The sequence below is a fragment of the Chinchilla lanigera genome, unplaced genomic scaffold (genome assembly GCF_000276665.1).
Source record: "Chinchilla lanigera isolate Chin_1 unplaced genomic scaffold, ChiLan1.0 scaffold00064, whole genome shotgun sequence".
NCBI classification, from domain to species: domain Eukaryota; kingdom Metazoa; phylum Chordata; class Mammalia; order Rodentia; family Chinchillidae; genus Chinchilla; species Chinchilla lanigera.
Genome location: NW_004955465.1, coordinates 7,874,152 through 7,888,800, shown reverse-complemented (window position 1 = coordinate 7,888,800; position 14,649 = coordinate 7,874,152). Strand labels below are relative to the sequence as shown.

General features: G+C 50.0%; 1 protein-coding gene across 6 annotated transcripts in view; it reads left to right on the top strand.

The window, feature by feature from the left end:
• The window catches only part of Fars2 (phenylalanyl-tRNA synthetase 2, mitochondrial), a 467,635-nt gene extending 456,949 nt beyond the window's left edge, over positions 1 to 10,686 (top strand). For all 6 annotated transcript variants that reach the window (XM_013521841.1, XM_013521842.1, XM_005398876.1 and 3 more), the window contains one exon: positions 10,425 to 10,686. In XM_013521841.1, the coding sequence (XP_013377295.1) occupies positions 10,425 to 10,563 (139 nt within the window). In that variant the 3' untranslated portion in view covers positions 10,564 to 10,686. The remainder of the gene's footprint in view (positions 1 to 10,424) is intronic.
• The last annotated feature ends 3,963 nt before the right edge of the window (positions 10,687 to 14,649 follow it).

Below are 14,649 nucleotides of genomic sequence, written 5' to 3'. Positions count from 1 at the left end.
ATTAAATGACGCAAGACTGTCAATGTCTACTTGGGTTTTAAGACATTCTTACATGAAACGATAGCTAACAGGAAGCTACTAATGCTAAAAGTTAAATAAATGGCATAAACCCAAAGCAACTCTTGTGGAGTCCTCCACACCCCACAAGAAAAGCCAGTGTGGTCCTGAGATTGGGCACAACCTTACTTCCCCTGCGGGTCAGGCATCCTCTGAGCAGGTCCCCTGGGCCATTTAGACCTGGAACGTGCATTCAGCAACCCTTTGTTTATATAAAGGGGAGAAAATACAGTGGGTGCTGCTCCTGCTACCTGTATCACTTGGGTTATTTTGTCAGTCAGAATGTGTCCTTTGCCCTTCACCTGTTAAAACCCTAATGTACTATAAGATCTAGATTTAATCTCATTTCCTCTGCAGTCTTTTTTTTTTTTTTTTTTGGTAGCAGGAATGACGTCTGAGTTGCTTCAGGTTTATTATTTATTTAACTTTTAGCATCAGTAGCTTCCTTTTAGCTATCGTTTCATGTAAGAATGTCTTACAACCCAAGTAGACAGTGATAGTCTGTGTCATTTAATCGTGAGGCTGCATTCTGAGAAATACACTGTCAGGTAACCTTGTCATTGGGCACACACTGTAAAGTGTACTTACACAGACTAAGATGGCCATGATGTCAGTAGGTGATATTATCTTCTGGCACCACTTAACTGACCCATCATCAGAGTAAACCTTCTTGCTGTTTCTTTGGGACCTTCCTTTCTCTCACACCACTGCCATGTCATGCACAGGACAGCCACTCCATGAATATTCATGCATTGATCAAGCAATTTGTATACCTGTTTGTATCTCCTGCGGTGCCTACCTCAGCACATAATAAATAATTGCTGATCAGTTGGCTGCCCAGAACAGATGATTGCTGATCAATTGACGGAGGTGGGAATGTAATACTTCACCTGCCACACTTGCTCCATTCCCTAACCTGACTCATACACCAAAGTATCAGCAGACTGGGGGAGCTGCCTTGGAACACAGTTAAAGTTAGCTCTGTTGACTTTGGCTCTGCGACTCTAAGCCAGAGAGAAAAATAAAATCTCTTCCAAATTTTCCACACAACTGAAAAGCACAGAGCTTTGGAAATCTGTGCAAAATGAAACATTACTTCAAGTTTGTTAGAAATGTAAGAGAATCATTTAGAAAGCAATGAAACAATTGAGAAGAATTCGTTGAATATGACCAAACACTACCATTGCACCATGGGGTTGCGGGTAAAAATCATTTGTATAAAGCCCAGGGCACCTTAGTTGCTCAGTTAATGGAACCATGGGCAGAAACCAAACACATGACACCCACTGCCATCATCCTGCCTGAGCACAGCATGATCTGGTGTTTACTTTGTCTTTTTTTTTTTGTTTGTTTTAAACATAATGCAAGTTCCTAATTTCTGTTCCATTGAGTCAACTAGATTACTTGGGCCAACCCTCCCCTGTGTTTATGGTATATGGCAAAATATAAACACCATAAGATTTGCCATCCAGCCATTTTTAAGCATATAGATCAGCAGCACTGAGTGCGTTCACATTGCTGTCCAGCCATCACCACCGCAGAACATTCCTGTCTACCCAGATTAAAACTTGGTTCCCACCGAGCAACTCCCTACCCCTCATCCCCAGCCCCAGCCCTGACCCCTGGCATTCCCTGTTCTACTTCCTGCCTCTGAGAGTGACCGCCTCGAGTACTGCCAAGGAGTGGAGTCATAGGGTATTTGTCCTTTTGCCTGCTTTATTTCCCTGAGCAGAGCCCTCAAGTTTCTTCCACATCATTGCCTGCACTACAGTAGATAATTTGTCTCAGAGGCCAAGAAAGTGGAAGTTCAGATCCTTGTCTATGGCCACTCGGCTCTTTCTGTGGAGGCCAAAGTGGAGGCATTTATACCCTTTGGCTACATAAATAATAGTACCAGCTGTTAACTGTAAGGCAGAATTACATTAAAACTTTACATATTTTTTTCACTTACTCTTTCCCAACGCCCTATGTGTTTATTTCTGTGTCATACAACGAGCACCCGGATCAGAGACTAAGAGCAGGAGAACTAAGAACTGGCCCCAGATCCTGCAGCTGAGGAGTAGTACTGAGCCAGACCACGAGCGACTCCATCAGAAGGTTTCCCCACAGCAGTTATTTTCATGCACACACACACAGAAAGACCCAGGACGCGGTCCACCCGGTGGGGGGCAGGCAGGAACGCCCTCCTCCTGTGGAGCTTGGCTGGAGACGTGCACTCAGAGGACCAAAAATTCCAGGGAGCGATGGGAATGAAACCTGGGGGTTCTTTGAAACCCAGGAGGACTTGCTGAGTGTTTGAAGTTAGAAAGCACCTCTCGTCTGCAAAGCATGTGTCTCTGAGGAGCTCTCCTGTGCTGGGGGGCTGGGCTGGGCCAGGAGGGGTCCAACTGCTGTCTCCCTGCCCTGGCCCTGCCTCCACTGAGGCCTGGATTGGAGTTGTTTTTCCCAAGGTGGCAACTGTCAGAGGAGCCATCTGGCCTGGTTTCTTGTGACTGACTCCAAGGAACAGAAATCCCTCCGGGAGGAAAGTGCAACAGTGGAAAGCAACTGTGAGGCTCGCTGTCTGTGAACCAGAGGAGACGAGCTCAACACGGCCCTGGGAGGGCAGGCCGAAGACAGAGCATCCTGAGCAGGAGACAGAGAACGTGCTGGGTGTGGATGGGGTGGGAAGGGAGGGAGTTGATGGAGAGGGGCCAGGTGTGTACAGTGTCTGCTGGACCCCTCGAGATCCGCTGGCCGCAGGGTGGCCCTCTTGGTTCCACCTGCCACGCCCCACTCCCCAGCTGAAGCAGCTGGCTTCAAGAGAGCACTCTGGCCTCTGGCTCAGGCCCTCCCCTCCATCTGGGCAGGCTCACCTCTGGCCTCTGAGCTCATTCTTAGGACGCTGGAGCTAGAAGGAGCTGCAGAGCCCTTGTGGTCCAGCATCTCATTTGGGAAGGAAAATGAACCCAGGCAGGGTGGCACCCAGACTCAGCCAGTTGTCACCAGGGCATGGACCAGACCCCGGGACCCCTGCACCCACACCTGCTCTTTCCTCATGTGACTCCACGACACCGTCCTTCTCCACATGCCGGAGCTAACGTTCCCTCCACCAGGTGGGTACGACCTCCCTGCTTCCCCTCCTCGCCAGCGTTCACTTGGGGTTCCCTGATCTAACTGGGTGAGCTGGAACCTCATTGTGCTTTTGATTTGCATTTCTCAGGTGGCTCATGATTTTGAGCATTTTTTAATGTTAGTCCAAAGGAAAATAAAATAATTATTCAAGGAAAGAAGAAAATCCCGGCAGTTCACTAGGAAAAGTGATAAAGCGTTATCAGATTCTAAGTGTCATTATCCAAATTTCCTTTTCTTCTCTTTTTTCAATTGGGAAAGTAAAGAGGAAGACAACCATTTACTTAGTTTCCAGATCACTTATTTAAATTGTGCCCAGCTCTGAGCAAGAATTCATTATTCTCCCTGGCTCTCGCAGCAAAAGCTAACAGTTCATGCTCTGTGGGAAGGAAGCTGTAGTGATGCTTGGACCAAGTTTAGTGTCCAAGTCTATAAAGGGAGGCTAAAAGGAAAAATAAAATTAAAACAGAGCTGGGGGTTTAGCTGAGCACAAAGGCCTTGGGTTCAATTTCCAATAGCACAAAAATTAATTAACTAATAAATTAAAAGAAGAGAGAAAAAGAGCACAAAAAATATAACCCCTCAACCCCCAGAGTTTTATTCCTTTCTCTGGGAAGCCTCATGGGTAAAAAAGGAGCAAATAAGGCATAGCAATAGGTACTGTGGCCCTTTCTTATGGATGGTTTTGCTTTTCCTGTTTTAATTATGCAAGGTCAACCACTGTCCAAAAATATGAAGTGGGAAATTTTAGAAATGAACAATTCTCATTTTCAATGGCATATAGTTCTGACTAGTGTGATGAAATCTTGAGACACCTTGCTCTGTCATAGCCAGGTGAGAATGTTCCTTTGTTCAGCGTATCCACAGTATGGATACTACCTATCCATTCATCACTCAGTAGCCCTCTCAGTTATCAGGTTGCTTTGTCGTACTGCAGTGCTTATGTTCAGGTAATGCTTATTTTATTTAATAATGGCATCAAAGCTTAAGATTTTCATTGCTTTTTGTTATAATTGTCCTGTTTATTATTGTTAATCTCTTACTGTGCCTAATTCAGACTTCATCATAGATGTATATGGGTAGGAAAAAGTGTAGTCTGTAAGATTGGCTACTGTCCGTTGTCTCAGGCATCCACTGGGAGGGCTTGAGATGTGTCCACCCTAGAGAAGAGGGGGCAACTCCTTTGAGCATCTACTTAGATACACCAGATTCTATATTAATGCTCCCCTGACCTCCCTCACTCCATCCTCACAAACTCCAGGAACCCTAGGAAATTGTTGGCCTTGTGCTACAGATGAAGCCACTGAGGCACAAAAAGTTTACATAAACTTCCAAATCACAGACAGCAAAGCCCAGAGTGGGAGCTGGAACCAGGTCTCTACCTGCACACCCATACTCCTTTCCACTCCACCGTGCCCTGTCAGCTCTGTATTTTGGGGAGTGGCCACAGGGGTCACAGGGCGCCTCATTCCTCTGACCTGAGTCCCTGAATTGACCCCCAGCCCCCCCACATGGTGTGTGCTGCAGGGCTCCAGACCTCGTTATGCCGATGGCTAGTAGCACTCAGATGAAGAGCAGATGGAGGAAACTCATGTTTGTCACCCTGCAAAAGGGACTCCCCTTGGACAGCACCTGCTCCCCCTGAGTGATCCCTGCATGCCCAGGGGTGTCCGCAGTGACTCTGGTCGTGCGCATCTATTCTGGGAGGTGTCGAGCACGCGCCATGCAAGAACATGAGTAGCTGTTCTGCCACAGATGGAACAGCAGACTACTGTGGATGCTGTAGGAGCTGGGTTTTGGCTGGATGAAGAAGGGTTTTATTTCAAGTTCAGAGCCTGTCTGGTTGCCAGGGTGAGCCGAGCGGTTGTGTAACGGAAGCACCCCTCCCTTGCTAGCGCTCTGACCTGTGTTCCCAGTCCCGGTCCTGTGAGGCTCAGGGGCCTTGATCCTCACAGAGAGCCCCTCGCTGGCACTTCGCCCAGGGGGTCGGTGACAGTTTTCTTGGTAGGCTTGGTAATTGTTCGTTTTGTCACTTAGGAAGAAGAACAAGAAAGAATTGCAAAGGGATCACTTTTATTTTCGTTTGGTTTCAAACTGTTTGGTGCCCAGCTTTGTAAAGTGTGAATGAACGTTTTAATGACACTGAAATGTATGGATTTGTGGGGTCCAGCATTTCAATGCCCGTGCCCCTTGCATCACAATCAGAGCCGGGCACTGAGTACATCCATGACCTCAAACATTCCTCCTTCAAACCTTGTCTTCTGGCCGTTTTGAAACATTTAATTCAGTGCTGTGGACCATGATCGCCCCACTGTGCAACAGGACACCCGAACCTGCCCCTCCTGCCTGACTGTAGCTCTAACCTGGGGACCACTTCCACCTCCCGTCCTACCCGCGGTCTCTGGCCACTCTTCCTGCTATGAGCCCAGCTTCTTTAGACTCCATGTACGGCATAGAGCATACAGTATCTGTTTCTCTGTGCCTGGCTCATTTCGCTTACCGTCCGTCCTCCATACTCCTCCGTGTTGAACAGTGAGAGAACTTACCTTTGTCAAGGCTGAGTGTGTGTGTGTCTTTACCCATTCATCCACTGAGGGCCGCTCAGGTGACTCTGTATCTTGGCTGCTGGGAACAGCAGACATGGGAATGCAGGTGTCTCTTCGACACACTGACATCATTTCCTTGGACACCCATCCAGTCGTGGGATTGCTGGACCCCATTTAAGCAGTTATGCTTTGACAGTCTTTGTTGGCACGTACTTGACTGTTCTCGGCGCTTTGAGTCCTTGCCTTTGGTCTGAAGGTCTAGTTTGGGAGGAGGAAGCATGCAGGGAACCTCTCGCGCTGCTTCACTGCTGTCGCGGCAGCCCACACAGGGTGGCCTCCATCACCCAGGCTGGCGGTCTGTGCTTCAGCGCTGGGCTCAGCCATGATGGTGGCCTTACATGGACTGGGGCAGGCACCGTGGAGCAGGGAACAGAATCCAAAAGCAAGGGAGTGCCAGGAAAAGCGTGAGTCGAGCCTGCAGTTCCCCAAGCCAGGCCTCCTCTCTAGGCCACGTGGGAGGTAGAGGAAGCACTCACTGAGGCTCCTTCAGAGCGGCCAGGATGGCAGGTATGAGTGTGGCTGTCACCATCCTGTGTTCTCCTCCCCAAAGGAGCCCCTCTTCACAAGCAGGATGACCTGAGTTTCTTCTGTGGCTACGCAGTGCCCAACATCATACCGGGCACACAGCAGCATGTCAGTGCCCACCACAAGCACCCGAGGGCAGTCGTTTCTCAGGCATCCTGAGGGCGATACCCAGTGTGGCGTGGCTGACCTCACTGCCTGCCTTCTGCCAGCCCCTGTTGGGAGCCGGGTGGGGCAGATGCCAGGATCTTCCCAGGGCTCATCCCTGCTGCTCTGGAATATACTGCTTGCTGGGTGACTAATGGAACCTCTGATTTCACTGGTGAAGGGAAAGCCCTTTAATGCTCCAACAGGCTAAAACTCCTACACCAGGATCTCTCTACAAACTCAAGCATAGCCAGTGATCAACCTGCATTACCCAGTGTCCCGGTGGACACTGAACAATGAAATTCCAGCACCAAAATTTAAAAAAATAATAAGGAGAATCTCTCTTCAGTCTCATTATGATGAGATTTGACCTCCCAAAGTCGGCAGTCTTGTTTCTTTGGCCCAGAGTAGAAGCTGTGAAATTCATAAAAGGAAATTTCCACTTGCCTGTAAAACTCCAGATAGCCCATGCAGCCCATCTCTCCTCCAGGGTGGATTCTTGTCTGCAGATTGGGCCCTGTGGAGTCTACCTGGAGTGGAGGGTGGCTTAGTACCACCAGTCCCCTGGTGGAGGACTAAATTGCAGCCTGCCCCGGGCCCCCACGTTGCACATGGGTTCTTATCCTCTCACCCCTCTTCTTCTCCCAGCCCACATTTTATGAGCCTGTAAGCAGGAAAGACCTTCATTAACCCATAAACCACTGTGTCCCACCTGGAGCATGTCCCCATCACAATCATCCCCGGCCTTGTCCCCCACTAGTCAGAGGGTAGAGTCAGAGGGAACAAGGGGCCCGTCGGGTCTCTTTCTTGAACAGAAGAACTAAAAGAAGTCGTCCTCTCAGTAGATTGCAAACCTTGTCACTGCTCAGAGGGAGATGGCTGTGGTAGTCAGCGTTCAGATACTGTCAGAAATACCTGAGACAAATCAATGTAAAAAGAAGAACATTAGCTGGGCACAGTAGCAAATGCCTGTGCTCCTGCTACTTGGGAGGCTAAGGTAGGAGGATCACAAGTGCAGTGCCAGTCTGGACAACTTAAGACACTGACTCGGAAAGTAAGAAGGGCTGGGAGTCTAGATCCACAGCACTGCCTACCATGTCTGAGCCACTTGGTCTGGGGACGGGATTGAGGTTTATTCTGGTTCTGCTGTTCTGGGCCTGCACAAGGCATGATGGGAGTGCAGTACCCCAGAGATGCTTAAGAGGAGGCTGAGGTCCCCTTGACCTCTGCAAGGTACGCACCTAGTGACCTAAGACTTCCCACCAGTACCCTGCTTAAAGTTCCCACCACCTCCCAGTAGTGCCCAGCTAGGAACACACTGACCTTTGAGTGACAGTCCAGAGCCACACCACAGCATGGGGTAGGAGCAAGAGAGGGAGGTGTGAGCTGGGAGATGTGTGTTTGGCAGAGCTGCTGAGTGTGGCGGTCACCAGCCGGGCTCCAAAACCAGACTGCCTAGCTCGTGTTTCTGTTTTTGTTTTATGGAGGTGAAATTCATATGACATCAAACTAACCATCTTGAAAATGTATAATTCAGTAACCTTTAACATGTTGATGAATTGCATGGCTACCACATCCCTCTAGTTGCAAGATTTTCCTCACCCCAAAAGCAAACCCCACAACCTCTGAGCAGTTCCTCCCTGTTCTCCTCTTTCTAGCCTCCGGCAGCCACCAATCTGCTTTCTATCTCTATAGATTTCCTTATTCTGGACATTTCATGTAATATGTGAATATTGTCTCCAGCTTCTTTCATTTACCATGTTTTTAAACTTCATCTGCACTGTAGTTAGTTTCCACCCAGATGCTAGTACTTTGTTCCTTTTTATGGCTGAATAGCATTCCATCGTATGGATATACCACATTTTGTTTATACCGCATTTTGTTCATTTGTTAGTGGACATTTCCACCTTTTAGTGATTAGATATCATACTGCTGTAAAATTCCCCATACCAGTTCTTGTTTGAACATCTGCTTTCAGTGCTTAGTTTAGCCCCGCTAAGGAGTTGCTGGGCTATGAGGTAATCCTGTATTTGACTTTATTGAGTCCCCAATAAGCTGCTTCCCGCCAGATTTCTTGCCTTTAAATCCAGTCCTGCCTCTCAGTGAACTCTGTGAGCTTGGGCAAGTTACTTATGCTCTCTGTGCCTCAGTTTCCTTAACTGTTAGCAAGGACAGTCATGCTATTTACACAGTGGGTTTGTGATGCTTAAGTGAATTGATGTGTGTAAGGCTTAGAACTGTGCTGAGGAGAGAAGAAGCCGCTGCTGCTGTTACGGGGTGAGCGAAGGGAAGGAGCGGTGAGGGTTTGGGCTGAGAAAGCTGCAGTGCGGTGTGTAGAGGAGCTCTGATCCCACTATAGGGTGGGTCGCTGAGGGCACCTTCCTCCTTTGGGGCATCCTTCCTCTTATCTGTCCAGGACAAGCTGAAGGCGGCCTTGTGTCTGTGGTTGTCATGGTAACCACACTTTAGGACAGAGGAGACCTAGGACTTCTATTCATGACCAGCTCTACCGGGAAAGAAGGCAGAGGTCCTCTCACCGGGAGCAGGCAGCTGAGTCTGGCTAGGGAACGCCCTCCCCACCAGCTGGGTCCCTGTGGGATCCCGTGGCATCTTCCTGTGGCTCCATGCATACCCGGGCTCTAGACCTGGCTGCATCTTAGGAACTCATCCTCCCCAAAAGTGGGCTCTGGGCAGGAGGGAGAGCTACAGCAGGACACAGTGACCACGCCAGGCTGGGGCAGAGAAGGGCCCCTGAAGCCCGGGAGATGTTGAGCAGCCAGGACCAAGGCAGATGCTTCACTTCCCAGGCAAATTCTACCCAGCCGGTGTCCGGCATTGAGACAGGAATGGAGTGGGGGGAAAGGCGAGAGGGGACCCCAGAGAGTGCCATCGCCAGGCACTAGGAGCCCCCGACGATGGGGACAGTCAGGTCTTCTCGGAGGTGTGAGGGGTGGCCCGGGTGCCAACCGCACCTGCAGCCCACTTGTTCAAGGCCTTGGAGTGACAGAAGGCCAGGCTTTGCCTCACCTGGCCAAGACCGCGTGGCCTGTCCCTGGCCAGGCTCAGAAGTGGCTGATGTCCCAGAGGGGACCGCTTGGGGTCTACTTGCTTTGCCCCATCTCTGAGAGGTGAGGGGAAGGGCTGAGTGAATCCTATTGGCAGGGGACTGGAAAAGAATACTTCCTGTGGCTGTGAAGTTGAAAAGGCTTCTCATGACACAGAAGAAGAATAAGCGCCCAGAGAAGGCATGCCAAGTCCTTAACCACTCAGCCAAAGAGGCAGCTTGGAGAGAGCTCTGGCTCCCTGGCCTGATTTAGATCAAACAGGGTGTGGCTTAGAGCCTGCCTTGCCAGTAGTAGGCCCTGCTGCTGTCTCTGCACTTATCAGAACTGCTCGGCTCTTCTGGGGGGGGCTGCGTCACCCCTGTAAAGCTGAGGCTGAAGTCTGTCTGCACAGAATGCCTGTGACATGCATAGTTCCTGTGGCAGTCATCTATGTGCCTCCCGTGGCTGGCAGGGGCGCTGAGAGTGTGCCTTACAAACATGGTTATTTTCTATGCCCTGGGAAAGACAAAGGCAGGCTGCCACTGGTGCCCATCCTGTCTGCCTGTCATTGTCAGCTGAGAGCCTGGGAAAGCCCTGAGCTGTGGTCAAACCTCCCGGCTGCTGAATCAGACTCTCGAGGGCTTAGCTAGGAAATCAGGTCTGTCAAAAGTATCCTTCCCAGGGGACTTGGAGGCACCGGGCCCAATGGGACCCAGCAGTCTTGATTATTCAAACAAACGCCCTAATCGTCACTGTCTCCTGAAGCGTTGAAAGACGCAGCCGTCCTGGCAGGGATGGCTCTGTAATGAGATGCGGTGGAATCCTGGCTCCCAGCTCAGTTCTCCGCTGTGGTTGGTGGAGGGCATCTGACCCTGGCAGGCATTCCCTCTCCCACAAGTACAGGTACTCACCCATTTGCGTTCTGTCCCCTCTCCAGGACACACAGGACCAGCCACTGTTACCGCATCACTTACCGCCACATGGAACGGACGCTGTCCCAGAGGGAGGTCAGCCACATCCACCAGGACATCCAGGAGGCCGCAGTGCGGCAGCTGGGCGTGGACGGCCGCTTTTGACGTCACCACACCAGCTCCAGGGTCTGTAGAGAGAGGAAAAGACGCTCTTTGTAAGCTGCAGCATCAGACGTCTTCTGATTAATAGGGCTTGTGGAAAATAAAGGGTTACTCCTGAGAAAGTGTCTGCATGCATTCGTCTTTAATTTGGGGGAAGGGAAGAGGAGAAAAGAACAAGCGCTCCCTCTTTTCCCTTGGCTCTCTGCATGGTTAAGTGGTCCCTGGGATCCATTAAGCACCGGGCCTGGTTTTCTGCCCAACAGGCTCTGGTGCTCAGGTAACGGGCACAGCCACACGGAGGGACATCGAGGTCCAGCTGGTGGTGGCTGAGGTGCACTTGCTGTATTGTGATTTACCGCCAGATCGAGGATTTGTAGCAGCCCTGGTGGAGCAGGTCTCCCAGCAGCATTTTCCCAGCAGCTCAGATGATCATTACTATTTTTTGGCAATAAAGTATTTTTTAACTCCAGTGCGTACAGGGTTTTTAAAACACGATGCTGTTGCACACTTAATAGACTGCAGGATGGCATGAATACGTGCACTGGGAAGCCACAGAATTCATGCAGCTTGCTTTATGGCAGTGTTCACTGCGCTGCAGCAGCCTGGACCCGAACTCGTGATACCTCCAAGATGTGGGTGCCTGTGGAGGGAGTCTTCAGAATTAGTTCTGTGTCTTCTGCACTTCTTTGTTCTGCAAAGGGTGGGCTTCAAAGAGGACACAAGGGCTTCCCTTGAATGAGAAGGAAGCCGCACCCCTGAACCAGGAGACATCTATTAGTTGTGCATGAACTGCAGCTTGGAGTCACATCATGGCCACAGGGCTTGGCCTGGCTGCTTCTGCACTGATGCAGAGGAAGGAAAGGAACTAGAGCTGCCCGGGTCCGGGACACTTGCAGAGGGCCAGGTCCTCCAAGTCCTTCCAGTTCTGTTCCCAACAGGAGGCCTCTGCATCTGGAAGGCAACCTTTAAGAAAGAATACAGGGCTTTGATGCCCCCCCTTTCTATCCTGGGCACTTTGTAGTCTGCCTGCTTCACTCCTGACCAGTTTTAATAATCAGATTTCGTGCCTGGTAAGATGCTGGAGGCTGATGGAGGACTGTGAGTGCTCGGATAAATATTTGATGAGCAGTGGCCATTATCAGCGGGCACGCGGGGGGTGGGCAGCTGCTTCCAGAGGGAAGGAATGGCTTTAATAGCGTCTTATCGTGTTAATGTGGTCTTTGCCCTTGGATTTCCAAGGGAATTCCGGAGGCCGCACACCAAGCCTGGAAGCAAAGCCCTGCCTAGAGTCCTGGGGGCCTGGCACAGTCCTTCCAGTGGGTGGATCAGCAAGGGACACACGATGAGACCAGACTGGTCATTGCTTTATGGGCAGCCTTTGCCAGCAGACCATTCCTGCCCAGCTGTGGGCTGCATTTCCGGATGACTCCTTCATTCCCATGACTGTAGGCATTCGTTCTTATTCTGATGCAACAAGCCAGGTGAGCCACATGTAAAGCCCTGGTACCACCCCCAGGCCCCCAGCTTGAGCAAATATTTGTCAAGTACAGGGCTTCTGCCCAGCCTGATCATGGAGTCTGGGGTGGGGCTGACACTCAGGAGGGTCCCCAGAGGCCTTTGTCCTACATCCCCTAATACTCCATGAGGAGAAATTGACTGTTACCCACATTTCACCAGGGAAGAAACAGAGGTCTAAAGAAATCCCAAGACGTGGTGGCCTGTGACCTCAAAATTAGTAGTGTCCACCTGAACAGAAGCCAGCTGGATGTGGGTCTGTGCCCCTCTGTTGCTCGAGGGGCCTCTGTGCAGTTTCTGAGAACTCAGCCCCCGAGGGCCCAATCCTGCCCCTGGCACCTTTACTAGGAATATACCTGTCCTACTGCCCGGGAGCCTGGGGAACATCCAGCTCTCCATGTTTTCATTTGATTTTCATGAGAAAATAAACAATGAGGAGGAAAAAGAGAGGTAAGGTAATCCCTCCTATAAGGTAATTCCTCCTATGTGGACAGTGTGGATTCCACAGCCACTTTGCCACTCAATACCCAAGAGCTCAGTCCCTGGAATCTCCATTCCCTTCTTGCCAATGGAATGTGAGAGTCTGTCCCAATGACCAACTGGACTGGCCTGAGAGCTGCCTGGGGATCAGTACAGCACACTTCTGGGTGCATTGTGGGACAGGACCTTGGGGACTATACCTTAACCCTGGCCCCTTCTCTGGCTCACCTCCCCTGCTCTGCCTGCCCCCACCATGAAGCGAACAGCTTTGCTCCACCACATCCTTCTGCCATGATGTCTTTGCCTTGGAGCAGCCAACCAGGGACTGAAACCGTGAGCCAGGTCAAACCTCTCCTCTTCTCACTGGAGGGTGTCTGGTATTTTGTCCCAGCAGTGGGAGAGCTGATGGAGCCTGTGAGGACTGAGTGAGGAGGCACCACACTCGATACAGAATCAGCCCCCAAAGAACCTTGGTAAGGTTTTGAGAACCTGGTAAGGTTCTTCTGACCTGCTCTGAGCTCTGAGGTCTCTGGTTATCATTCAGGGAGAGAATGAGGAAGCCATGATTCATTAGGATTGGAACAGATCCCAAGGGCACCCACATCTCCTAGTCTGTATGTGAAGATACTGATGTCCAAGGTACAGAATGGCCAACCTGTGGTGTCAGTGCCAGCTCGTACCTCCAGGCCACCAGCAGCCCCCACAGACAAGCCAAGGACCTCCCAGTAGGTATGAAGCCATGTGTCCTGGGCCTGGGACCAGTGTGGATTCCACAGGGAGCCTTTAGGAGCCCCTCTGTCCTCAGAGGAACCATGGTGTAGGTTCACTCTCAAAGCAGGGTGGCTCCAGGACAGCCAGCTGGATAGTGCGACACAAGCAGAGGTGGAAAGGCCAGCTCCTGAATGACAGGGAAACCAGCTAGATGTGGGTCTGTGCCCACATCTAAGGACCCCACAAGAGCAGTCCCTTCCCAGATGGTATGGTGTGTCCAGCACCAGAAGGGAGGGAGAGGAGGATCAGCCAAGAGTGTGTTGGCTGTGATTTCTCTTTTCCTCTCTCCCTCCTTCCCTCCCTCCCCCCACTTCTGTCCAGCCTTAGGGAGCACTTGACATTCTCACCATGGAAACAATGGAGAGAACACTGAAGTCAACAGGAGAAATCAAGGTGGGCACTTGACACCTGGGAAGCTGCAGGATGGATTGCAAAGGAACTCAGCACGTTACACTCACCTGCGTCTGTGCTGCATGCCAGCCTCAAGAAGTCATGAAAGGACTCAGGCACATGGTGTGTGCAGGTCACGGACTGCTAGCTGCGGTGTTCTTCCTTCTATCCTGAACAAGAGGACTTCAGGATGCAGTGTCTTCTTCTGAATCCACGAGTTCTGCATTGTCAGATTCAACCTACCAAAGACTGAAAATATTCTTTTAAAAAAAATTGCCTGTACTGAACATATACAGACTCTTTTCTTTGTCATTATTCCCTAAACAACACAGTATAGCAACTATTTCCATAGTGCTTCTATCTAGAAATGACTTGATATATCTAAACATATATATATAGACCTAAATATATATATGGGAGAATGTGTCCAGGTTCTATGCAAATCCTACATATTTTATATAAGGACTTGAACATCCATGAATTTTGGTATCTGAAGGGGGCTCTGGAACTGATTTCCTCCTCTACTGACGGATGTGAGCACTTTATTAATAATAACAAGGGTGTCAAAGCCATTCAGTTGAGGAAGGAAAGTCTTTGACAAATGATAGTGACTTAGTGACTATCTGTATAAAAAATGAAGACAAGGGGCTGGAGATTTAGCTCAGCGGCACAGCACCTGCCTGGCAAGCACAAGGTCATAAATTCAATTCCTGGTACCGGAAAAAAAAAAAAAGACAAAAATCACAACCCTTACTTCATACAAAATTAATTCAAGTTGATGCATAGACTTAACTACAAAAGCCAGAAACTTACTATAAAGCTTAAAAAAGAAAACGGGACGATCTCTGTAACCCCAGGTAGGCAAAGATGTCTTGGGGCATAGCATTAATACAGAAAAATGATAAAATGGAGTTTCTTCATAATGAAAATTTC